The 27,120-nt window shown below is 41.6% G+C and overlaps 3 protein-coding genes across 7 annotated transcripts in view; all 3 read left to right on the forward strand.

Annotated features, from left to right (window-relative positions):
- Positions 1 to 737, forward strand: part of mlip (muscular LMNA-interacting protein) — a 74,802-nt gene extending 74,065 nt beyond the window's left edge. For 2 of the 3 annotated variants that reach the window (XM_085477901.1, XM_085477903.1), the window contains one exon: positions 358 to 736. In XM_085477901.1, the coding sequence (XP_085334027.1) occupies positions 358 to 374 (17 nt within the window). In that variant the 3' untranslated portion in view covers positions 375 to 736. Of the gene's footprint in view, positions 1 to 357 lie in introns of all 3 variants that reach the window. The other variant, XM_085477902.1, reaches the window with a different exon arrangement.
- Positions 738 to 10,255: 9,518 nt separating this feature from the next.
- On the forward strand, positions 10,256 to 19,159 carry sack1b (scaffolding CK1 anchoring protein B). 3 transcript variants are annotated; one of them, XM_085477906.1, is made up of 6 exons: positions 11,990 to 12,187; positions 13,348 to 13,449; positions 14,020 to 14,493; positions 15,648 to 15,812; positions 16,297 to 16,421; positions 16,829 to 19,159. In XM_085477906.1, exons 3-6 carry the CDS (start codon positions 14,026 to 14,028, stop codon positions 18,723 to 18,725), a joined length of 2,655 nt encoding a protein of 884 aa, XP_085334032.1. In that variant the 5' UTR covers positions 11,990 to 12,187; positions 13,348 to 13,449; positions 14,020 to 14,025; the 3' UTR covers positions 18,726 to 19,159. The 3 variants fall into 3 exon arrangements, with proteins under 3 accessions (XP_085334033.1, XP_085334032.1, XP_085334031.1); XM_085477907.1 differs by lacking the exons at positions 11,990 to 12,187; positions 13,348 to 13,449 and adding an exon at positions 10,256 to 10,359; XM_085477905.1 differs by lacking the exon at positions 13,348 to 13,449.
- Positions 19,160 to 22,141: 2,982 nt separating this feature from the next.
- On the forward strand, positions 22,142 to 26,841 carry LOC146695609 (uncharacterized). The gene is given in 4 exon segments (XM_085476732.1): positions 22,142 to 22,630; positions 26,009 to 26,089; positions 26,091 to 26,128; positions 26,130 to 26,841. Coding segments are annotated over 4 exon segments (858 nt in total). The 5' UTR covers positions 22,142 to 22,165; the 3' UTR covers positions 26,404 to 26,841.
- The last annotated feature ends 279 nt before the right edge of the window (positions 26,842 to 27,120 follow it).

Raw genomic sequence — 27,120 nt, forward strand, 5'->3', positions numbered from 1 at the left:
AAAGTTGTATCCAAGATGGCCGACTTCTAAATGGCCACCATGGTCACCACCCATCTTGAGGAGTTTGCCCCCTCACATATACTAATGTGCCACAAACAGGACTTTAATATCACCAACCATTCCCATGTTATTATGGTGTATCCATATAAGTGGCCCACCCTGTATATGTTTGCCATGCTCGTGTCCTCCCAGGTTAACCTGCGTTCTCTATCTTTGTCCTCTGTGTTCCTTGTTGGACTGCTGGTATACATTGTGTTATTGTAACTCACTACCACAGAACCCACAGCTCTCATGCTTTGTTTGCTTACCTGTTAATCCGTTCAATGCACTTACCAGACCTGTCTTCTTTTGTCACAGATCTTGTCCTGCTGTAGCCACCTGCTTCTGGAGAAACTTGTGTTCCACTCCCACCCACAAGAAAATACTTCTCTGAGCTCAAACTCATCAGAAACAGTATTCTTACCTGTTTCTGTGCTTGTGCCACCCAAAGACTCGCCTGTAACCTCCACTGTAAAAGCAATAACTACTTGAACCAGCAACCAGCTTGGAAATAGAAACACACTCATCTGTCAAACCACTTGATGGTAACAAGACTTAATCTTGCAAAGGAACAGAGATTTCTGAATAAGGATAAATACTTACTCGTTATAAATTTGAAGTGTTCATTAAAATCATTAAAATCCTTGAACTTTCTTCCAGCGTGTCCTGCCAATGAATCTTTAGCATGGCCTTAGCAGAAGCTATGACAATATTATGATCAACTGAACTCCTTTTTTTTTTTTTATTATTATTTTTCTTCCTTGGAGCCTCCTACACATGGCTTGGCAGTGTTATGACTGCTAGCACTTTGGTTTAATTACTTTTTACAAATCATTTCATAATTTGTTGCAAAAATCTGAATAATCTCCATCAATACTCATTCAAGTGAAAGGCGGGGTCAGAGTGGATGAATTAACCAACAGAGTGGGAAAAGCAGAAAAAAAAATCTATTAGTAAGACCATAATTTCAGGTCCCTGGGATATGTTGGAGCCTATCCCAGCCATCACAGGGCCGGAGGCAGGGTGCACCTTGGGGTGTGCCACGCAGGGCTAACACAGAGAGGCAGAGAATCATTTACGCTCACATTCACACCTATGGGCAATTTAGAATCACCGGTATCTCTTTATCTGTCCACCATACACAGACTGACTGCTCATATGCCTAGAGAACAGAATCACACATAATTTTTAACGTGGAAAAGTTTTTTTTAGTGCAAAGTGCTAAAAATAGCAGCACAACTGAATAGTGAAACAGCAATGTTTCATGGCAATATAACTCATAATCAAAATGTTTAAAAGGCAAGGTTTAAGCCACATAATACAATTACAACATATTTACAGTGTAAAATGGGGAAATAACTAAATAACACAGAGGCTCTGCGTATAAGATGACTTACAGTTTAGGTATTTCTACTTTCCTGTGATAAAATGAATTATTACTCCATTAGTGTATGAAATTTGTTTTGTCAACGTTTTCTCAGGAAGAAGAGAATAAGACCAAAGTGAACCTTACTGACTGGCCTGCACACAGTCCTGACTCGATTGATCCCACTGAAAATCTGTGGGGTGAACTGAAGACCAAGGTCCATGTCAGAAAACCATCAAATCTGGAGGAGAAAAATGGGCCAGGATTGCTCAGGAGACATGAGTGAGACTTGTTGAAAACTATAGCAAACAACTACAGGCTGTTATCCCCCCCCAAAAGGATACAAATATGTATCTACACATTTTCAAGTAAATATAATTACATTGTAATTTCAAATAAAATGTTTTGGAAACTCCATTTAATTCTAGATGATTTGTACCCTTAGCCCTGGGCTGCATTCCAGATATAAGCAATGGGCGGCTGAAAAATTGATTCAGTTGAATATTTCCATCTAAATGGTTAATTTCAATATCCTTTCTCGCCCAACTATCAACCCTGTGATTGGCTGATATTTGTCTTGTGCAATCACACCAAATACCTGTCTGTCTCCCAGGCAAATGCTTGAGTCTGATTATAAGGCCATGTTTGAAATTATACACATTTCAGTGTATTTAAAGCTATCTAGCCATCTATCTGTTATATCTGTGGTGTCGCTGACAGTCTGTGACCGTCTCCTTTGGCAATGAAAGTACAGAAAATACAAAAACATGTTTTGAGTCAAGGATATAATTTAAACTCTGTTTTAAGACAAATTGTAACAGCATGTATGTATGTAGGTAAATACAGTATGTAAGCTGCCATTCTGTCATGGTCCTGGGTCTTTTTAAACGTTTTTGAGAGTTCTTTGTTCTTTTTGTGTATGATTCATGTTTGGGTTTGCCCTTTGTTTCTTTTGAAAAATTAGACTACCAGTGTTGTTTATACTTTTATGTATATATATGTTTTATGTATTATATTTACGAGCGGCTCCTGTATATATTGAGCTTATTGTTCAAGTCTTTTATTTTAGATTTTCTTTGTTTGGGGTTCTGTAAGTTTTGGTTAGTCCTTAGCTTGTTATTCATAAGAGTTGTTTTCATTCTTTTCCTTCAGTTTCATTTGTGTTTCCCTGCCTGTTTGTTCTCCCTGTGTCGACTTGTTATCCCCTGTTCAGTTTTTTTTTTTATTTCCTGTTTTATTTCGGTAGAGATTTGTTTGTCTCACCTTTGTCACATTTTCCATGAAGCTGCTTGTTCTCTTGAAGTAGTTTCCTGTGCTTCATAGATTTGTATACCTAGCTTTGGTCTTTGTTAATCTTTGGATTTTGAACTTTGTTAATCTCTGGTCTTATCAGCATTAAATGATCACCTTGTGTTTGACTTCAGCCTACATCGCCCTGCTGGCAGTAGTAAAGTAAAACACAGACGCGCACACAATTTTAAAGCTGTCTTCTGCTTTCTCGTGACACATACTGATGTACAACAGACAACAGTCCCAGACCCTGTTAGTAGCTAACAGGAAGAACCAGGTGTGTTGTATTTTCAAAATAAAAGCCATTGGTTGATCGGGAGACCAGTGTGATTTAAAATGTATGGACTTCTCAAAGTACAACTTCTCAGTTTGCACATACAGCTACAGTTATTTTGTAGTGTGATTTTCAAAATAAAAGCCCCAGGATAGTTATGGGAACTTAAATAAATCCTCCAGTTACATATTTCACATTTTCAAGATGTTTTAATGTTTTTAAAAATAAAAACTGTGTGTTCATTAAAAAAGATCACTGAATTTTGAATTAAAGTCTTCACTTATGGAAATTTACTTGCATGCTTTAAGCTGTCAGATTTTCAAGATGAAAACATTCTATTTAGCTTTTTGAATCTTTTTTAAACCTGTCAAATGTTTTGTCACTTCGGCGAGTTTAGTCAGCCTTTTGAGTTACAAGTGTTGAGAAACCAGCATAAGATAAATTCCAGCAGACAGAACAAAGACCCTTGACAGTGATGGGCTGAAAATGGGTTTCCATTGACAGCGTGATGACAGTAGGGACTGTCTACCTGCAGAGAGAATCTGTCTGTTGCCAGATAAAGGCAACTGGTCTGTGGGCTACTCTTGTTCTGCTGTTGTTAGTGTGGCAGTCACTTGTAAAGAAGAGTGAAGTTTAAACATTAAGAAGAGCAAAATCAAAACAGAGCCACACTGAAGCCACTGTCTGTGCTTTTCATTCTGTATACATGGGACAAGTATCTTTTTTAAAAATTGCACATTTTCAACTCCACCCCCCACCAGTCATTGCGACCGACCAGTTGCACCAGCAGCAACAATTTCTCTGGAGTTTCTTCAGTAATCACAAAACTCCGTTTAAAAATGCTTGACAAAAATATTTGACATTGGACCATCAGAAATGAAGATGTGGTTTGCTACAGTCTTATAAAAGTCAGCAATATTAAATGTCCCACGATCCATGAAATAGCTAACAAAAATAGCTGTGTTGTTAGCTATTTGTTGTTAGCTAATAAATGGATACTAAAATTTAAGTTCACTGAGATTCTGTCCTCTTCATACTTTTGTGGGTAGCAGAAAATAGAGAAGGTGATGATCGTTTTCAACCTCAAACCAAAACAGCTGTCATATACAGCATGGTCAAATGGCACACTGTGCACTTCTAAGGTACAAAAGTTTCTATAGTTCCTTCAGCACCTTAGCTTTACTTAATTCCTCTGAAATAGCGCTGAGGGCGGCTCTGTGTTTGTACTTGTTTCCAGGAAACAGTTTATATTTTAAGTATTTGGCACAGATGTCAGACCATTTTGAGATGACAGTGGAAAATCTTTTGTTAGACTTTATGCACGAATGCTAATGAGTACTTTAATGTTCAAAAAAGGGAATGCTTTGTTTTTCAAGCACTGCTATTTCTAGTAAGAATACAGCCATATTGCTTTTCTATGATTCACTGTAACGACACCACCAGGGGCAGTTTTTCAGCCCATGTTAAAGGCTGGGTACTGACACGGAGTCATGTACTTAATTTTACTTTTACTTTTTAACGATAAACTCACTGAAAGTGAAAAGAGAAAGCTGCAGTGCAGACATGACCATGCACTGAATGTGAACACAACGGGGGAAAAAATTGGGAACTGCGGGTGTTAGCACGGCCTCATGAAAATGGACCTTCTAACTGACATCTGAATGCCAGTGTGGGGCTTTGATTCAGTGCTATCTAACAAGCTGAAGAACAATGCATTCTGTTTGAGTTAGACACAGTGTGAAGACATTGTTTTGAAGAAGGGAAAACCACAAATGAGAAGTTTTTCCTTCATTACTGTGGGAGGTTAGGGCTAGGTGGGTTCAGTGATTCAGAAACAATAAACAAAAAAACACAAGAAAAAAGGTTTAAAACCCGTTTGTGCCCAGATTTTTTTCAGAGTTGTAAGGCATATCATTTTATCAGTTGAGTCCCTCTGAATCATGTTATGTATTTATTTTTTCCATTTTGTACTTTTTTTTGAAGAAAATAGCATTTTTATGACTGGCAACAATTGTTGCCAGTAGTCACACAGCTTTTCACTAGGTCAAATGTCACCTAATAATAATAATAGAGAAGTAATAATAATAATATAATAAGAACAAAATAATAATATAGTCATAATAAATAATAACAAAAAGGTGGAGCCTCAGGTTCCCCCTGTATAAAATTCAAAACATCAAACAATTTGAACTGATTTCTTTATTCTCAATTTTTTTATACTCAAAAACTCAACAAACATTTTTTTCTTAGAACCTCTAAAAACATATATACATATATAACATATTTCTTCCCATACATTCCATCATCTTTCATGCATGTTCTACTCAGTGTGGTACTTCTTGAAGCACTCCACATGTAGTGGCACATCACACTTTCCACACGCAAATGATGTGCGTCCGCCGCAGTTCTTGCATCGCTTGTACCTGCTACCAGTGTTGCAGGGCCAGTGGTTCAAATTATCAAACCTGGTGGCATCAGTTATCGCCACCGCCATTGAAGATCTTCTGCCCTGCCTACTTGGCTTTGTTACATGGCGCAGGAGGAGGGTCTGGGCTACCAGCCTCTGGAAGGAGAGGAGATCCTTCTCCCCGCTTTTCCAGGACCTAAATGAATGACAAAACAAGCATGATAGATGCATGAATGTGCATCGTTTCATCCTTTCTACAACGTCATGCCCCATATGTAGAATGTTCTGTAAAAGCAATATCACACTTGAGTTTGTGATGTTGGTCTGGATATCATCACTGTTGCTCTTGTCGACCGAAGAGCACTAGCGATGACCTCGAGTCAAACATCACCAACTCGATTGTGATATCACTAAATAACATACAGCCTTGTGTACCTGTAATAGCACCAGCTGTTCACCATGGCACTGTTCAGGGCCCAGCTGAAGCATGGCCACCACCACTTCTTGGACCGGATGTTGACTCTGTAGCGGCTGACAAACTGGTCATGCAGGTCCACTCCTCCCATGTGTGTGTTGTAGTCCTGGATACACTTGGGCTGTCTGACCTTGTCCATAGTCCGCTTCTGTTTATTCCATCTCTTCGCCTCAGTTTCGGTGAACTCCCGCTCCATGTTCGACACCACGGTGACCACGCTGTTGTCATTCCACCTTACAATCAGCTTCTCTGCCTCAACCAGATACTCAGCATCTCCTCTGGGTGTCTTCTTGAAGGTCTGGGGTGCTGTGAAGGGAACGTTATGGAGCTGAGTTTGTCGCATCGTGCCACAGCTGCCATAGCCTCTCAGGGTCATCTCATCCACCAGGGACAGGGTTGTGAAGAGGTTGTCGTGGTAAAACTTGACTCCAGGTGGCACTTCAGCTTTCTCTGCCAGGCCAAGAACCACACTTGGACCCTGACCAAGTCCAGTTTCCACCAGATGTGTGTGGCTTCCTACATATGGCTCCATCTGATGGACAAACCCGGAGGAGGATGCTAAGCTCCATATTTTATACCCAAAACGAATAGGCTTCCCTCTAATAAACTGTTTGCACCCATGCCTTCCAAAATACTCAATCATCATCTCATCTACTGCCACATGTTCTGCTATCGGGATTGCGTTGTTGATGTCATTTAGATGCTTAAAAAGGGGACGCACCTTGAAGAACGGGTCAGCTGTGATCTTCATGTTGTCTACTAAATGAACAGAAGACATAATTTCATCAAACCTGTTCCTCCGCATGGCATCTTTTACAGCATTGTTGCTGACATCACAATCGTCTGACCAGAGAAGACGCCGCCTTGGGACTGTGTTGTATCCACTGATCAACAGAATACCGTAGAATGTAAGAAGTTCATCCTCAGTCAGGTTGAGCGTTTTCCCTTTTTGTTCAGCGTAGAGATTGGACATTTCCAGTGTGACATCTCTGAGGGACTTGGGATAAAATGTGAGGAAGATATCCACTGGATCATCTGATGTGAAGCCAGGATCATGTTCTTTGGGGACATAGCGAGGGATCTGATATTTTTTGTTGGCTTGTGCTGGTGCTTTGGCCGCAATTTTGATTTTTTTGAATTTCCTGTCTTGGTTCTTAGTTTTGTGGAGCATGGGCCCAACAATCTGACTGGTCACATTTTCATTTGTGCCACTGACCTTTCTAGTCTCTGTCTGACTCACTGAGGATGAGCACCCAGGATCATCATCGGGGGGATTTGGCAGCTGCATGTCCGAATTAGGTAGAAAGCCTTCACCTTTGAGTATTCTTGATGGGAGGCGGTTATGGTCACCAGTGGCCTCATCATCAGATTGGTCACTGTCACAGTCTGTGTCATGTGCGTGCATTTCTGACTCAGGCACAACTGTGATGTCCGCCACAGTTTCAGAGTCCTGCAGCATGGCCAGGATCTCTGCTACGGTGTACCTAAGGAAAGGACAACATACATGTTAGCTAGCAAGCGAATTTTAGCTAGCAAGAAAATGATGTATGGTAATGTATAAAAATCCTATACACAGAGGCCTTGAATACCTGTGAATTTATTTAGCTAGGAATTATTCTAAAAGGACTAAAATGAGCCATTGTACATCATTCTACAATTTTAAATAAGTAAATTAGGAGCAATCCTGCAGACAGTGTTTTCCTTTAGTTAGCGACATGCTATGTGCCCACTGGCAACTTTTGTTGCCACTCACAGAAATAAGCCCATGAACAAAAAAATATTTATCCTAGGTACAATTTTTTTGGGGAGGGTTACTCTAGAGACTTGAATGATTAAATAATTATAAATATGTTTGGGGGGAAAGTCATAAGAAATTTATGAAAATTACCTCTTTCCAGGATGATTTGCATCCGCCATGTCTTCAGCCAGAAAGAGCGGGAAGCAGATGATGTCATGCGATAGGAAGCACTTGGAAACGATTTTTTAAAAATCAAAACCTTTGTCTAAGTTGTCTACTAGCATATAAGTGGAAAAAGTTGCATTAGTACCTTTGAGATTTTTTATTGTGAGTCGAAAATGACAGTGATAAACTTTGGCAACAATTGTTGCCAGTGGGGCAAAACGGGTTTTAAAATAAGTGCCATCAGCTGACATCGTCTTTAACTTTAACTAGAAAAGCGCTATATAAATACAGGCCATTTACCATTTACTTTAAAATGTACTTGAGTGGAAAACATGTTGGATTCTCATTTTATGAAACTAATTGGCACTGATTTGTGTGCTGTAGAGTGCCTTTAAATTAAAAAATAGTCTTCAATTTGCATCAAATTTAACTACACTGTTTGAATGTGTTCTTTTTTAGACTACAGAAAAATGCACATATGTAAGTCTTCCCACATCTCTCCCCATTAGTTTCTCTCAGTTTCTGTTGTCAGTAAAAGCTTCAGCATATCGACCCCTTTGCCCTCCCATTCATTGATGGGCGGGATATAAAAGCAAAGGGTTTTTTTTTAAATTAAGAAAATATCATAATTTTATAAATCTATGTTTTGCCATATATGACTAGAAAGTGTATAGATACAATATCTGTAAGGTGCTGTACTGTGCAAGTCTTGAGCAACCCCTCATTTCTTTATATTTCACTAGGTAAATTAGAATTAAGTGAAACCATTTATTAAGACATGCAAACAGAAATGGAAATACAGCACAGGCAAAGACAGAGTTTGTACAAGTCTAATGAACTTGAAAGTCTGTATAACCAATAGAACTATTTTAGGAATAGTTCACCAGTCTTTTTAAAGGACATTCAAAGCTCTTCTTTGGACGCTGGCTGCACTTTGTTCCATTGTCTCACAAGATGATCTCACACTTCAAAAGAAGCCAGTTGATAGGATTTGGGCATCTGTGTAGGATGCCTTTTAGATAAGGCATTTTGGGTATGTTCTACTAGGAGGAGGCCCCAGGGCACACCCAGGACTCCCTGGAGAGATTGCATCTCTCGGCTGCCTTGAGAATCTCTCAGTGTACATTATATAACATGCCTCATTTACCCAACCACACACACACTTTTGCTTTACCTAAGTGTTTTCTATCTAGCATTCACACTGTGATAAACGCATTGGAGAGGAACTTGGGGTTCAGTATCTTGCCCCAGGGATACTTTGGCAGCGACTGAACCACCTATCTTCTGATTAGTAGAGGACCTGACCCACATCCTGAGTTACAGCCTCACAGCACCAATAGAATCCCACCCCTGGGCGCTTTTAAAAAAATCAAATATATCTTCCCCTACTGGCCAACAGAAAAAAAATGTTAGGTTACAATGGCTCCACTTTTCAGTCTCTGAATCTTGAATTCCCATTTTTCATATACAGTCCACTTTAGTAGACTGTCTTACTGTTTGAGAGCTTGGTTCATGGATGAAGTGGACGGTCGGTTAGCTTCTGCTAGGGCACCAGAAATGAGTATCAGCGTAACTTCAAAACTGAATTTCTAATATGTTGTGTTGAGCTGGCTTGATGAAAAGCTGGAGGGTGAACCACCTATCCACATCCTTGGCTGACTGCTGAACCATCAAGTCAGGACAGGAAAGTATGTATTTACCCACCACAGCAGATAATGAGTGACCATAAAGAACCTGACTACTGTTTGTCTGGATGCATTTCCGGCATCTGTGTTTTTCCATTTGTTACTTAAAGTTGTGGTTAGCCTGGCAGCAATGTTTGATTTGTGTGGGCTATTAACTAAAAATCCAAACCACTAAACAAGGTGTGATCAAGCTTCTGCACCGAAGCAGTGATATAACACTTCCTCCCGTGTTTAACAGATACAAATCCAGCATGCATAATTACACCTGTAATTTACAACAGCCGAAACCTTTGATTTCACCTTGTATGTGAGCATACTTCTATACTGATTACACTGTAAACCATTCATTTAAATGTTGCAAGAGGAATGATTTAAGATTTAAGCAGTTGTCTACTAAGCCTGCTGCTTAGTCTCTAGAGATTTCTCAATATGGAAAACTAGTCAAAACATTTTTTTTTTACTCTCAAATACAAAAAGAGCAAAAAGCTATAGGAATGCAGCATAAGTTTTAAATGCTTCTAAGACTAATAAGTTCCTTCTTTATTTTGAGCGTACTCAGTGACAAGTTTCTTGCTTCAGCACTGATGTTTATCAAGATGTCAGAGCTGTAGTTAACTGATTACAGGCGCTGCACAGCGACATAACAACACACCACTTGCTCAGACTTGCCGGCAGGAGCTGAGAACAGCCTGAGGAACTGACCATGACTACAGGGATTGGGTGTCACAAAAGGTGACTCACAAGGAGGCCGATTAAGGAAAAGAAACTCCCTGCATACGTTACTTAATCCACACACACCCAGACTCAAGACAGAACAATGGTGCAGAGATTTTGTTCGTTGTGGTTTTACTTTTCAAGCGAAATCCTGGAGAACTACCCGAGGTGTGTGAGCCCTGACCCAGGAGCAGAGTGTCGACACTGTATGTAACAATGCCATTTTTTCATGAGCAAACATTCCCATGAATCTTTGACCAGAGACAAGTAATTTGGAATAATGTAATGAGACAGGCGCTTTTTTGATCAAGTCCCTCTTAAATAATCATCATATTATTGCTTTAATTTCTCAGCATTAGCTCAGTGAGACACATATATGTAAAAGAACTTGATTTTCATATCTTGGTCATATTATTAGGAACAGGTTACTTAAGACAGAATTTATTTACTGATTAAAAGAATGTGATGCACAGAAGAAAAAGAACTAGGCAAACTGATAAGCCATGGTAGTCTTAACTAGTTGGGACTGAATGTGCTTTAGCACACTGTGAAAGTTAATTGATAGTTAATTGAAAACAGAATAAGCAGTCGCTTAAATCGTTTCACTCTGCTGGACCTGTAATAGTGTTTGTGCTTAATAATTATTTTGCATCTAAGAGAAAAAAAAATCCATTTAGGATGCTGATAGGTTTTAGGAGTGCTGGTAGGCAGGTCATCTTTGGATGAGCCATTTTCTCCCATTTCCAGTCTTCATGCTGTTGCAAGGATAATTCAAGCTATCTTTTGACTATCGGTTAAATGGATACCTCCTAAAATGTCAGACTGTTGTTTTTTTTTTAACTTTCCCAGAGATTAAACAGACATATTTTCAAACTGAGGCTGCAGGGAGTGGACTGGAGGGGAGTCTGTTTCTCTAGGCACAGGCTTAATGGTTATTTCAGCTGTGGTGTTAGTTAATCAATTGTTGTTAAAGTCCTCAGCATGATATATAAACCTGAACTGGCCTGAAAAATGCTTTGAGTGCTTTGAGGCTAATGGCATTTGGATACACCGAGACAGGGAGGTTAGAACACTGTTCTTGTCACACTTGGTCATTTCAGTTTAATAGTCAGCAAATAAAGTAATTAAACTGAAATTCAGGTCGTCCCTAATCCATGATAACACACTGTATACTGTAAACGGACATGCAACAGAGAATACATTTGTCTCAGTCTGACACACACTTGGGTTCTGTAAATGTAAATGTGTAACAAACATCTTTTATGGATGTCTTGTTTATGTTAGACACATTATTTCGCAGTCACCCAGCCCTTGAACAAAGTTAAACTGGCTGTTTGAGTTGTTGTCCTTTAGACTCGTTCGCATCAGGTAAAATGCTTTAGTGATTGCGGCTTTGTTACCCAATAGCCCCTTTTTCATTACCAATTGAGTGCTGACCAAAAAGGACAAGGGATGTGACTTGTGTCAGCAAAATAAGTTTGAGTAGCTCCACCCTGACATTTCAGCCACAGGGGTTAAGATAATGAGTAATCTTTCTGGTTTGAGTTCACATGGGTTTATAGGAGTCATCTATGTGAAGACACTGCAAATGTTTTATTTGATTTTAAACCAACATTCCTTGCCATACATAACAATAAATAGAGTCACACTCTAAAATTAAAATGTATTGTCTTTGAGGAGTGCTGTGCCGCTATTCCCGATGTATTAACAAAACCTCTTTGTGTCCGTCAATATGCTAGATTTTCGTCATTCTGAACTTTGTACCCAAATACAGAAGGGGAGTGGCTTTAGGTCTGAAACAGGTTTATGACTCCCTGTGAGCGAGTTTCGAGTCTGATAATTTGCATGTTAGAACTGGAATCCACACCCTCAACCTGCAGACTGCTTATCATGTTGAGACACCTCTGCTTCTTTGTCTTTTTCAGTAGGCACACATGAGTCTCTAAACATTGAACATAAGTTGAAAGTATGTAAATGTAAGCGGGATATTCTGGGAGCAGTCAAGAGGATTTTCACAGAGTCAGGAATCTAAATGTAAGTCACTGTTATTGAGTATTAGATAACATTGTTGTGACTAGCTCACTAAGCTTTTGAAGCCGCTGAGAGACATTCAGCGAGCGGCTGTAAGAATATCAAATGCCTCGCTTTCAAATGAATGAACACTGGGAGATTTATGAATAAATGTAAACAGAAGCCGTTGTTATGAGGTGTGTGTCCTATGATTAAACGCGTTGCGATAACAGCTGCTCAGCCTTTTGACATTTCTGTTTACCAGAAAAGCAGCACAACCAAGCCGCACACTTGAAGGAGCTTTGATAACTGAGATCTAACTCAAAATGTAAATAACTGCGCATGTATAAAATCAGAATGTACAAGAAAGCTGAAAAGGTACCTGAAAACAGGTATAAGAAACAGCTGTACATAAGGTGATCTGTATGTTGGCAATGGTTCATGCTCTGCAGCAAAGTCGGCAGTGAAAGTATAATTTCCACTCACACTTTCCCATAGAGGAAAGTAAAAGCGAAAAGGGCGAGTGCAAATTTGACTCTACGCTCTCTACACTTAGCCAACATTAATGTGAAACTAGAGTGAAAAGCTTGAATGTTTAAATTGTAACACTCGTTTGTTCAGCCGACATGTGTTTGCATTAATCTGGTGAGACCTGATTGGACATATAATGTCAAATATAACAGGGAAGCACCTGGATCACCGAATTTATGAAAACCGTGGGCTTTAAAGGTTACAGTGTTTTTTTTTATTTCCTGTTGTCCAGTACTAATATTAACAGGGGCAATAGCTTTAAGCTGTCAATCTGTCAATCTAAACTCTAAAGGGGCAAAAGGGCACCCCAGTTTGAAGCGATTCACATTTAAACATGGAAGGAGCAGATATGGTGTTCAGTATTTCAAAACAGCTTTCAAAACCAAAATAAGTGTAAAACACAGACCAGATTTACCAGAGTACATTAAAAACCACTTAAAATATAAATCTACTGACAGCAAATTATCATGTAGTTCCTGGTTTAGCAATTTTATTTTGTGTTATTTATATAACATGGGCATGCTGAAGCATGAGATATTTACCACCCTCTTCTCAAGTAATTTATCATATCTTATTATTGAGTGTTACTGAGGAAATGCTGGTTAGCTAATCAGTAAACAGCTCTTTGTACAGCCCCTGATTTCTTTTTCTAGTGGTGAGCTCACCTTAACGTCAGGTGAAAAACAACTACACCTTTCTAACCATCCAACCATGCTGGGTCTTCACGTTGATAAAAGTGACAGAAGTGAAAACAGGTTGGTTTTATTTACATTTCAACTGTACAGTGGAAATTCCTTGATGTGAATTTTTAAGTCTTTCAGGTTTCGAAACAGCGTCGTAAAAAACTGATTATATGTTGTTGAGGCAAACTGAAATACTTTCGCCGATTAGGCCTGTACACGCCATTAAAACAAACCATGTGTTGACCAGGACTATAGCTCACCTGGTTGAGAAGGCGATCCACATGCTGAGGCCTCCATCAGAGGCTCGGGTTAGAGTTTGCTTTCCTGTCTGTAATATGTTATAAGGCCTGGAAAATGCCTAAAATACATCTTTAAACATGCCTTTTAATATCTTCATCACCTCATAAACGATCTAGAACATTAAATAATTTACTGCTTTATATAAGAACACTGCCTTTAATGTACTCTTTGACCTTTCCATGCAAACTGTAGTATAGTTTAACATTAACAACTTTCCGCATACTGCATTACAGCTTACCTTTCCTCGTTAGGGTTGCCATGAGTCAACATGTTCCACCCTGTTGCACTGTTTGCTCTCTGATCCTCTAACATTATGTCATTGATTTTCATTTTCTATTACAGGTCCTAATGAAAAAGTCTGGAGCCATGGAGTCTCCAGAGTTTTCCCTGTTGTCCTCCTTGCGAGGTGAATTTAAATCAGAGGATTTCATTCAGCCTCACTATAAGGAGTCGTATCGGCTGGCAATTGATCGCTTGGTGAATGGCGGCAGAGACAGTTACCAGGAGTTCTTAAAAGGAGAACGGCTCGGGAGCTTTCTCTCCGAAGATGAGATCCTCTTCATCACTGGAAATGCAGAACAGCTCCCACCTCAAACCCAGACCGAGGAAATCAAAGATCCCTCGGATACCAAATCATCCTCTGGGACATATTGGCCCATGCACTCAGATGTGGAAATGCCAAATCTGGACTTAGGGTGGCCGGAGGTTTTGCATGAAATGTTACAGACTAATATAGATCTGCTCTTTCATCCACCGAGACTAAACAGCCCAACAATTAAAGAAGTCATCCGGAAGCACATTCAGGATGCAAGACAGGTAATCAGAGCTACCAGCAACAATGGACTGAGATATGCGGGCACGCATTGATCACAAAAGCATGTCAGAAGCACCTTTCTCCTTCAGGGAAAAGGAGTGTCTGCCTGGGCCAAAATCTGGTTCTGCAACTCACCATCATGAGAAATGAGTGTGTGAACTATTTTTATAGTAATTTCGATTACTGCATTATAAGAAGCAGTTTACACCTCAGTAAACAGCCTGTGTCAGTTTTGCGTAGTGGACGATTGCTTTTTTAAAAGTCTGAGCTGACTGTTAATTAAAGCAGCATGTTCACCAGAAAATGGCAGGAAAGTATCAACATAAGTGATCAATGCGTGCCCGCATATCTCAGTCCTAAAGCTCACAAAGCGCTAAAGAACCCACCCCCTCACTTCTCATGCTAGTGAAGTGTAAAGAAAACGGAACTGGAATAAATCTTTAATGAAACAGAGCAGCTGCACTGTCTCAAGCCTGTCCAGACAGCAACTTTTAATTTTTAAATAGTGCATATATGAAAGTGCATTGGAGATCACACACAGTCCAGGCACAATATGTATTAAAGTAACACTCAGTAAAGTCACACATAGGTTCATTACATCCTGCAGTAACACAGTGTGATAGTGCTATTTTCAAAGCGTCCAGGAATTTCACCGTCTGCATTATCATTAGGAACCTTTTATGTACACTTACTGAACCTGAAGTGAAATCAAAGAACGAAGCAAAAGGGCTCTAGTTTGGTCCCACTCACAAAAATGTTCCAGGAGTGACTGAAATGGATTTGAGATCAATGGATGGTTGTGGCTCAGGAGATACTGAATCTCAAGTTGCCCCTGATGCATCCATTGGAGTGTGAGTGTGTGCATGCCTGTTAGACAAAGTGCTTAGGTATAGAAAAAGTGCCTGTGTGAATGTGCATGTGATTGGGTAAACAAGACTTGTGGTAAAAAGTGCTTTGAGTGCTCCAAACATTTAAATGTATTGATTATAGATAAGCACATGTAGCCGTTTATCGTGTCCCTTTTTCTTCAGCATGGAATCATGTTGGAGACTTTGTTCATAAGTGATTTTTCAGAGTCTCATTTAAGGCAATTTACCATTTATGAGCTTGCAGATGTCAGATTGATTTACTATTCACTGTTGATTTGTCCTTGCAGGTCATTGCCATTGTAATGGACGTGTTTACTGATGTGGATATATTCAAAGAAGCCGTCGACGCTTCAATACGGGGAGTCCCGGTTTATGTGCTTTTGGATGATTACCATTTGAAAAGTTTCCTGACAATGGCTGAAAACCAAGATGTGAAACTCCAACAACTGAGAGTAAGTTTAGGATGGAATGGATTTATTTGATGTTTTGGCTGTGCATGCATTCTTACATGTAAATATTATCTTCCCAGGCTTAAAATGTTTTTAAAGTTCACAATAATTAAGAAGATAGTTTTCAAAAAATTGTGTTTATTGCCATATGCAAAGTAACAAATGACCTTTTTAAAAAAAAATAAACCTTAACTTTAAAGCGTTAAATTATTAGTAAATCTGGTTAATCCTGTTTTTGGGTGGAGTTGTAATTACTGGAGAGAGATTACAACGACTCAAACACACCTACAAAGTTCCTTTTAAATAGAAATTACATGCCAACAGCAACAACAACAACTCGACGATTCAACAAATAATCGGAATGATTCTGTACAATATGCATGCCTGTATCACATATTAATTTCCTCTTTGACATATTATTACCACTTGTAAAATGTGACAGTCATACATATGTTCTGACACTCTCCTTTCATTGCTCTGATTGCAGAACATGAGGGTGCGCACCGTGAAAGGTCAGGATTACCGCTGTCGATTAGGAGCTAAATTTCATGGTGCAATGGAGCAGAAGTTTCTTTTAGCTGACTGTCACACAGCAATTTACGGCTCATACAGGTAAACAAAACTGCAATACAACCGGAGCTGTGGTTGAGACCACTGAGGTGCACACAAAAAGCTTTCAGCACTATATTTGTTCTGGCTCTTTACAAAATTTCTGTCACAGTTAGTATTTATTATTTGTTTCAGCTTTTTGCTGTTTATTAATGTGAAAAGCTTGTAGAAAATGTGACTGCACTTATAGTGGAAAAAAAAGTTTCAGTATTCCAGGTGTTGTAAATGTATTTTACTAGTGTACTTAGAGTCTGTAAGTGCAAACCTTTAAGTGAAAGGTTTTCATTTAAAGTGAAAGCCTTTCAGTTTGAGACTAACAACTATTTGAGGATAACAAATCTAAGCTGTAAACCAAGGGAAACAAATCAAAATACAGTTTTTTATACAAGTATTTTCCTGTTTGTTTACAGTTTCACCTGGTCATTTGAGAAGATCAATCTGAGCATGGTTCAGATCATCACAGGACATCTGGTGAAGTCCTACGATGAGGAGTTTCGAACCCTCTATGCCCGATCGATCGTGCCACCTGAACTATGTCCTCCAGAGGGTTTGCTCCAACGAAACGGGTCACTTGGGCAACAGATTTTACCAAACTGTCATTCTGCTCCAAATCTTCAGCGGAGGGACATGTTGAGGCAAAGTCTGGACACAGTCTATCGGAAGACTCGTGAGAGGAACCTTGGTCAAAGAGATTATGAAGAGAGGCTGTTTGAAGAGGAAGATTACAAACTTAGACCCTTGATGGAAAATGGCATTGGTGTTCAGGAATTTCAATCGGTGGAGGAGATGAACTTCTTCAAAAGGCACAGCTATGCTGGAGAGAGGCAAGATGGACACGAATCCATCCCACAGAACATCAAGCCTAGAGGGAGCAACTGGAATATCTCTAGAGATGGAGCAAACAACTATGCTATGAATAATTATTTACAAGTGCCACAGATACACAGAAGTCACAATTTGCAGTCTTACAACGGAAATGACAAACGAGTTCTATCCAAGCAGCAGAACATGCCAACATTGGAGAACATGTCCAAGTCCTATATGCGTACATTGAGGATCGAGTCATATCTTAATAATCCTGATGTCCCATTTGGGGACTCTTGTGACTATTTAGACCAGTTTGAACAACTGGACAAAGCTAGCCCGTTCATGCAGGGAGGGATGAGGTCCTCTCTTGCTCTCAGGCCAACCGTACAAGAACAAATGGAGGCAAACAGATATCTACATACTTCTAGTAGTCTTAGCCCCACAAAAAACAGTCATTTACACTACTCATCCATGCAATGGACTCCAACAGGAGCAGGCTATGATACAGGTAGAAACCCTTATCATTCATATGCCAACCTGAGCCGAGCTAAAGACAGGCAAATAATCACAAACCCTAACATTTTCAGTGACAACTGGGTCAAAAGGCACAGTGTGGCAGATCCGAGATCAAGCACACACGAATCATCAAATCACATGTACAATGCTTTTGTAAGGATGCAAGAAGGCCAAAGTGAAGCAGCAATGACTGCACTGAATGGAGGACATGGGTCAAATCTAAATGAAGATCAGAGATCTGTCTCCCATTATGATGTCAAGAGCATGACAAGCACAAAGAGTCCCAGTGGCCCCATTTGGCAGGAGCCACCGGCCTGGGCTTTGTCAGCAGCAGCCCTGGATGTGAAAAGCAAGGATTTGACTGATAAATCAAACCGCACAGGTGCTAAGAAAATCACATCTTTGCTGAACATACAAGAGAAAAAAGAGAATTCAATTAGGAACTCAAAAACACCAAGTCTCACGTCAGCGGACAGCTCAGACACTCTGACTGCTGAGGATGAGGAGAAAACATCAGTTATAGAACAAAAACATCTCCCAAGCAGAAGCATTTCTCTCAGTTACTCCTCAGAGCGCCAGAGGAACAACGTGGAGGGCATAAAATCTTTAAAATCGCGATTCCAAGCTGAGAAAGAACAACAACCTCCGCAGAGCGCTCTCTCCAAAACCACCACACAGAAGAAACCCAGCATTTTTGACAAAAACACAAGGCCTGGATTTCACTCAAGCAGCTGGAGCAAAGACCGAGGAGGTGAGAATCGCCCGTCGAGCAGATTTGAGCCTTTCGGCTCATCGGAAAAGAAAACCTCTCTACGCACTCCACACAGCTTCAGAATCAAACCGTCCCAGGAGAAGTCCAAAAGCCTTCAAAAAGGCGAGGCAGCTATTGAACTCAACAGCACTCAGGCTGCCAGTGGACATCATGAAAACAAGCTGGAGAAATTCTTTCAAAGAGTGGGAAATTTTATACACAAGAACAAGTAGCGACGTGTCTTAGCATTACGCACACTCTTCACAGGTCAATAACTACTAATGCACATGTGATTGGTAATGTTTATACATGTAGCTTTGCACTTTGCTGCGTTAAGAAAATGTTTTGGCAAACAGAGTTTACGTCTTTACTGGTTTATAGGTGCACTGATGGATGCCATATATTGGCAATCTGGAAATACAATTGTCAAGCTGCTTTTGTGTCTTTCTTCTACTTGAACTTCCCAACAAATTCACTGTCAGAATGTGTTTGGGGATGCGTACCTTTTTGTTGTTTCAAAATGTCACAAAAGTATAAAATGTATTGCTGCAAGTGCATACACATACCAAGGTGCTGTTACTACTGCCAAAGCCACATGAATGTTGACGGGTAAGTTACAGAATAAACATTGCAAATGTCCAAAAAAAAAACAAACAAAAAAAAAACATTGCAAATGCTACAGGTGTCCAAGATAAGATATGATGGAGCACATCCTGTGTCAGACAGGTTTTGCCGAATGCTGGGAGGGTGCAATACTTCTGTAAAACATGTGCTGTATTTTCTTAATAAAAATTTGCATCACTTTTAATATATTGTATTCAGGAAAATGAAGAACACTTTCTTTATTAACTCATTGCTTTTAAGAGATTCATCATAAGAGTTTGTTTTAATTCATGGGTTTTGTGCCTTAAGTCAAAAGTCAATGTCCCACACTTGACTCAAGGTGCAAGCCTGTCTCTAGGCAATATGTTCGTATATTCTTCATCCTGGCGTTGTTCCCGCTGGTGCAGGGTCCGCTCTTCGGCAAAGGTTTCTCCATTTGGTTCTGTCCAAGGTGTCCTCCTTAATTTTGTCCATCCACCGTTTCTTTGGTCTGCCTCGAGGCCGGCATCTTTCTGGGTCGATCATCATTGCCGTTTTTGCTACAGAGTTCTCATCGCTTCGAATCACGTGTCCATACCACCTCAGGCGGGACTCAAACATCTTTTCCTTAATTGGGGCTACACCTACTCGCTTCCGTATGTCTTTGTTCGTAACATGGTCCCGTCTTGTAATTCCGAAGCTCCATCGGAGCAGGGCTACTGGGCGGGCCACCGCTTTGTAGATTTTTCCCTTGAGTCGATCTGGCATTCTTCTGTTGCAAAGGACACCAGTGACCTGTCGCCATTTTAACCAGGCTGCATTTATTCGTGCTCGGACATCGGAGGTTATATTTCCATCGTAGCTGATGACTGAGCCCAAGTAGCGGTCTTCTTCAACTCTTCGCTGTCAGTTATGATGGTGCCATCAGTTTGGGGGCCTCCTTCCAGGTATTCGGTCTTTTTCGTATTGAGCCGCATACCGTATTCATCGAGCCGGGTCTTCCAGAGTTGTGTCGTCGTTTGGGTCTCTTCTCTGTCTTTGCTGGCGAGGAATACGTCATCGGCAAAGAGGAGAGACCATGGACGAGGTAACTGGAGCTCGGCCGTGATGGTATCCATACATAGAATGAAGAGGAGGGGTGACAGAGCTGACCCTTGGTGGACCCCAACTCTAACTGGGAAGGGAGGTGATAGTCCAGCGGTGCATCGGACTGAACTGGTGGCGTTGTCGTAGAGGAGCTGTATCCATTTGATGTACGCCTCAGGGACACCATGCGATCTTAGGGAGTGCCATATGAGGCCCTGTCGAAAGCCTTTTCAAGGTCTAGGAAGGCAATATGTACCGTCTTGTTCTTTTCCCCTGTGCTTCTCCAGCAGGAGTCGGGCGGCGTGTATGGCGTCAGTTGTTCCACATCCCTTTACAAAACCGCATTGGTTGGGGGTGACGTTGACAATTTCCCGAAGACATGCATCGATGACTCTTTCGAATATTTTCGTCGTGTGACATAGTAGGCGGATAGGACAGTAATTTGAGCATTCGGCTACATCCCCTTTGTTCTTCCATATGGGTATGGTAATGCTGGTCATCCAGACCGTTGTTCGTATGTTCGTATATTACTACATTGATTTCCTAATTTGATTGTGTTGACACACAAACACTGGCTGTACTCTATGCTATGAGTGCCTCGGGCTGGTGGGGAGCACACCACATGAGTTATTGTGTATTCAATCAGACCACAATCTTTTAACCAAGTGGCAAAATATTTGCTCTTATTTTATTCTCTTTAGGAAAAGCAGTAAATATTTTTAATGATATGACAACAACAACAACAGCATTTTTGTGACCTGTCAGGTATAATAATTAACTTCATGCATAGCATAGATTCAGAGATCTTAATAGATATGTTATTCAAAACAAGCACCCAGGAAATAATGGTAAAGCATCCAGTGCACATGCATTTACACTTTGCCTTGAGTGTAAATGCATGTAAACTGCAGCAATTCATCTCTCGTTTTCATTATTCAAGTATTATTTCTATACAGTTAATATACAGTGACAAGCTCACTGCACAGGAGTATTTAAAAAAGAATTCAATATGCTGAACTTGCCAGCTGTGAAGCTTTGTTTATTTGCAGTATTCCTGAAATTATTTTTGTTAAATATATGGAAAAAGCTAGAAATTCTTATTGTAAAAAGAAAGAAAATTACAGTATTTGACGTGTTTTTTTTTATGTTATCACATGTCATTAAAGACAGTTGGTCAGCCTCATTAAAGTCAACATTTAAAGATGGATAATTTAGATTAGGTAAAGAAAAAAACAGATAATAATAAAGTAAGACAATGAGTACTTACAGTTTTTGCCCGTTGCTTGAACACTATAAACCCATGCTTAGACTAAAGTAACACAACTTGAAGCTTTTGTTACCATACCTCAAACACATGTACCCATACCTTAAACAAAAGCGCTCCTTTGCACCCTAGTTGCAATTATGCAACACACTTACTCCTTTATGCAACACACATGGTCCTGCATACTACACTCCATTTCATACATAAGACACTTTGTTCACAAAATTAAATTTCAGGGTGCCATTTGGAAAACACATGTATCCAAAATACAAAACACATGGGGTAATTGCAACCACTCAAATACACACCTGAAGGACCTTACTTGCAAAACTGAACACCAATTAGCCAACTACAAAAAGCCCTCAGTTTAGCCAATTCAAGAACTTTGCAAGCATGGATGGAGGAAGAGCAAGAGGAAGAGGAGGAGGAGGAGGTCGAAGAGGAGGTCGAAGAGGCCATGCACAGACCCATATTGCTGATGATATAAGAGCAACTTTGGTGTCATCAACCAGGGCCTGACTATGAGGGAAGCTGGGCAGAGAGTCCACCCACATCTAAGCCGCTTCACAGTGGCATCTGTAATAAGAACATTCCGACTAGAAAACAGGTCTGTCTTCACCTCTCTACCTTCTACTCTACTCTACTCTACAGTATATCACATTACCATATCAAGTGTACAGGGTATTGCAAGGTGCTAATGCTCCTTTTGCAGCCAAAGTGGTAGTTTCTGTGAAACATACCATGATTACTTATATTGAAGTACAGTGTTGTACAGTGGATGATACAGTATATACAGTAAAGTACTGTAAGAAAAATAAGCAAAGCGATGACAATATGTGGTTGTATTCCTCTAGAATGACTCGAAGACCTTCTGGGGGAGGACGCCAACGCATGTTCACACAACAGCAGGAACTTGCTGTTGAGGACCTAGTGAGGGCAGACAATGCCATCCGTCTCCACCAGCTACGAAAGCAAATACTTGCAGACAGGCAAGTGTTCAACAACATAAACCATGTGAGCATCACCACCACCACTGCATTTCGTTGCCCTGTACCTGTGCATGTGCAATGACAGTAAAGTTGAATTCTATTCTATTCTATCACACGCATCTTGAGAAAACACAGCATCACCATGAAGCAGCTCTACAGAGGCCCATTTGAGAGGAACAGTGACAGGGTCAAAGGACTTCGAGCTGAATATGTACGGGTAAGTGTAACTGTCCTTTACATGTATCAGAATCAGAATCAGAATCAGAATACTTTATTGATCCCTGGGGGAAATTATTTTTTGTTACAGTGCTCCATTTTAAACCAACATTAAGACAAGACAGACAATACGCTAACTAAGAATAGTACAATATATACATACATACATACATAAGTCACTTATAAATAAATAGTTGGAAAAGAAACATGTGTAGCTGTAGCAGCAAACAGTGTGTTAAGTGGATGCGTTGTACAGGGAGATGGCCACAGGCAGGAATGATTTCCTGTGTCGTTCAGTGGTGCTTTTCGGTAATCTCAGTCTCTCACTGAACGTGCTCCTGTGACTGACCAGCATGTCATGGAGTGGGTGGGAGGTGTTATCCAACATTGTCTTTATCTTGGACAGCATCCGCCTCTCCGACACCACCTTGAGGGAGTCCAGCTCCATCCCCACAACATTGCTGGCCTTACGGATCAGTTTATTAAGTCTGTTGGCATCTGCGACCCTCAGCCTGCTCCCCCAGCATGCAACAGCATAGAGGATCGCACTGGCCACAACAGACTCATAGAAAATCCTTAGCATTTTCTGGCAGATGTTGAAGGACCTCAGTCGCCTCAAAAAATAGAGACGACTCTGGCCCTTCCTGTAAAGTGCTGTGGTGTTTTTAGCCCAGTCCAGTTTATTGTCAATGTGTACTCCAAGGTATTTATAGTCCTCCACAATGTCAACACTGACCCCCTGGATTGAAACAGGGGTCAAGTGTTTCCTGGTCTTCCTGAAGTCCACGATCAGTTCCTTGGTCTTTGCCACGTTGAGCTGCAGATGATTCTGCTCACACCACGTGACAAAGGAGTCGACCACAGCCCGGTACTCTGTCTCATCATCCCTGCTGATGCATCCAACCACCGCAGAGTCATCAGAAAACTTCTGAAGATGGCAGGTCTCTGTGCAGTGGCTGAAGTCTGTGGTGTAGAGGGTGAAGAGGAAGGGGGAGAGGACAGTCCCCTGTGGTGCCCCTGTGTTGCTAATCACCTTGTCAGACACACACTGTGGGAGACGTACATATTGTGGTCTTCCTGTCAGGTAATCAACAATCCAGGACACCAGAGAAGCATCCACCTGCATCGCTGCTAACTTATCACCCAGGAGGGTCGGCCTGATGGTGTTGAAAGCACTGGAAAAGTCAAAAAACATGACCCTCACAGTGCTCGCCGGCTGGTCCAGATGGGTGTAGACACGATTGAGCAGGTAGATGATGGCGTCCTCTGTTCCGAGACGAGGCTGATAAGCGAACTGAAGGGGATCCAGATGTGGTCTTACTATGGGTCGCAGCTGGTCCAGGATGAGCCTTTCCAGGGTCTTCATGATGTGGGAGGTCAGTGCCACGGGCCTGTAATCCTGGGGGCCACTGGGACGAGGCGTCTTTGGTACAGGGACGAGGCATGATGTCTTCCACATCACCGGGACCCTCTGCAGACTCAGACTCAGCATAAACAGTTTATGAAAGACTCCACACAGCTGGGGGGCACAGGTCTTGAGGACAAGGGGACTCACTCCGTCTGGTCCAGCAGACTTGCCTGAGTGAAGTCTCCTCATTTGCATCTCAACCTGGTATTGAGTGAAGGTGATGGGTGGGGGAGGGGTGTCAGGAATCTCACAGGAGGCAACATGTGAAGAGAGAGGCTGGCACAGTGGTGTGGCTCTGGATTCCAGGCTGACTGCAGGTGAGGTTGTGGGGGTGGGAGCAGACACTGTGGTGTCGAATCTATTGAAAAACAGATTCAACTCGTCGGCTCTATTCTCACCTCCCTCAGCTCCCTTGCTGTTGGTTGGCCTGAATCCAGTGATGGTCTTCATGCCCCTCCACACCTCTCTCATGCTGTTCTGCTGGAGTTTCCACTCCAGCTTCCTCCTGTAATTGTCCTTAGCCTCTCTGATCTTGTCCTTTAGTAACACCTGGATCTTCCTCACCTCCTCTTTGTTGCCCCCTCTGAAAGCCCTCTTCTTGTTGTTGAGGAGGGCTTTGATGTCCTTAGTCACCCACGGCTTGTTATTTGGGTAACAATGAACAGTCTGAGCTGGAACAATGGAGTCGGTGCAGAAAGTTATGTAGCCTGTGATACACTCAGTAAGCCCATTGATGTCCTCGGCGTGAGGCTCACAGAGTGTTTCCCAGTCGGTCACCTCGAAACAGCCCTGTAGTTCCGCTATTGCCTCCTCTGACCACCTCCTAACAGTCCTGGTGGTCACAGGTTCCCTCCTCACAATTGGCACATAGCGGGGGGTGAGGTGAATCAGGTTATGATCTGACCTACCAAGTGGGGGGAGGGAGGAGGAGCTGTATGCATCCTTGACGTTAGCATACAGTAAGTCTAAAGTTTTCTCTCCCCTGGTGGGACAGTCCACATATTGTTTGAATGTTGGTAGTGTATTGTCCAGTGATACATGGTTGAAGTCACCCGAGATCACAATAAAGGCACTCGGGTGCTGAGTCTGTAGCCGAGCTATGGCAGAGTGGATAGTGTCACATGCAGCTGTGGGGTTAGCAGAGGGGGGAACATAGACAGCCACCAAGATGACGTGAGAGAATTCCCTGGGTAAATAATACGGCCTGAGTCCAACAGCACACAGTTCAGTGTCCGGGCAACAAATCCTTTCTTTGATTGTTATGTTGGCAGGGTTACACCACCGGTTGTTAACTAAAACAGCAAGCCCACCTCCTTTACGCTTACCGCTAGCGATGCTGTCCCTGTCCGCCCGAACAGTGTGGAAGCCTTCCACGGAAGCATTCTCATCGGGAATGTCCTGGTGCAGCCATGATTCGGTGAAACACATCAGGCTACACTCTCGGTATTCCCTCTGACTCCGTACCAGTGCTGAGAGCTCGTCGATTTTAATTGCCAACGATCGCACATTTCCCATCACGATAGACGGCAGACACGGTTTAAACCTCCTCCTCGCTTCGAGCCTCCGCTGTCTCACCGTCACCTTTTTTCTTCTCTTCTGTCCTTGACCTCTGCATCCCCGATGTGTTTTCCTCCAAATTTCAGCTGGTACTTCTGCGGGCCTGGCCAGCGAGCCGGCCGGCATCAGGGCGATCAGCTGATCTCTGGAGTAAACAGTCCGTGCGTGTAGGAGATGTGCCGCGGTCCCGTTCCTTGATAAAAGTAACAGTTCCACGGCCACCAGAAGAACAAAAACTCTCTCAATCCTCTCAATGTACAATACAGTATTGTTGAAATCCAGTAGCAGCTGAATATGTACCATATCAGTACCACATGGATCCACTCTGAGAGCTACACAGGTACCTGTGTGATGGGGTGAGGGTTCTGTATGTGTAGCACTGTAGTACAGTAATATGTTCTCTTTTTTTTACAGAGAATCTTGGCCATGGATGGAGCTGCACAGCCTCATGAATTCATTTTCATTGATGAAGCTGGATTTGACCTGTGCAAAACAAGATGACGGGGTCGTAATGTAATTGGCCAAAGGGCAATTGGGGTAGCGCGGGGGAAATATCACATTGTGTGCCGCCATAAGCCTTCGAGGGCTTCTGCATCATCATACAAAACTAGGTCCATACAATAGCCAACATATACTCACATTTCTAAATGCTCTCCATGATATAGTTGTACAGAACAGAGCAGATCAGCCCATGTTTGTAGTGATATGGGATAATGTCAGTTTCCATCGGGCTGCTCTGGTCCAGGCCTGGTTCTCCAACCACAACCAACTTGAAGTGGTATACTTGCCCCCTTACTCACCATTTTTAAACCCTATAGAGGAATTTTTTTTGGCTTGGAGATGGCGTGTATATGACCGCCAACCACATGCCCGCATGCCTCTTCTGCAGGCAATGGAACAGGCCTGCGGCGACATTCAGGTGACAGCAATCCATGGATGGTTTCGACATGCAAGAGGATATTTTCCCCGGTGCCTAGCAGGAGAAGACATTGCTTGCGATGTCGATGAGGTCCTGTGGCCAGACCCCAAAAGACGGCGGGATCCATGAGCCCACGTATGCACAATTGTCATGATTTTTTGTGTTTACAGTATGGTGTTTTTTCTATTACTGTATTGTGTTTTGTTTTGTTTTTTTGCTTTATCTGAATTCATGGTACTGCAATGTACAGTGCTGCAATGTACAATATTGAGTCCTATTGGCTTTTTTGGTTGTTTGAAAATGTGTCTCCTGAAAATATGCCTTCTGAATAAACAATGAACATCAAAGACTGCAGTGTTTTATATAAAGTAGACTAGTGTGTTCCCCCTGATCTGTAAGTGTTTGCATATGATGCAAGTATGTGTCACTTTGTCAACAGAGTTACATTTTGACAAAGGAATGTTAGGTTTTGACAGCAGAGTTTAGGTTTTGAGAGTAGAGTTTCAATTTGGCACAGATGTGAATGGTATATTTCCCAGTGTTGTGTCATGTTTACTTGTGTTTGGAGTTTTGGCACAATGAGCGAAGTTTTGCAAAATGTGTTCAA

Source organism: Copadichromis virginalis, linkage group LG13 (genome assembly GCF_057382275.1).
Source record: "Copadichromis virginalis isolate Kocher_CV1m ecotype Utaka linkage group LG13, C_Virginalis_male_GT1.1, whole genome shotgun sequence".
NCBI lineage: Eukaryota > Metazoa > Chordata > Actinopteri > Cichliformes > Cichlidae > Copadichromis > Copadichromis virginalis.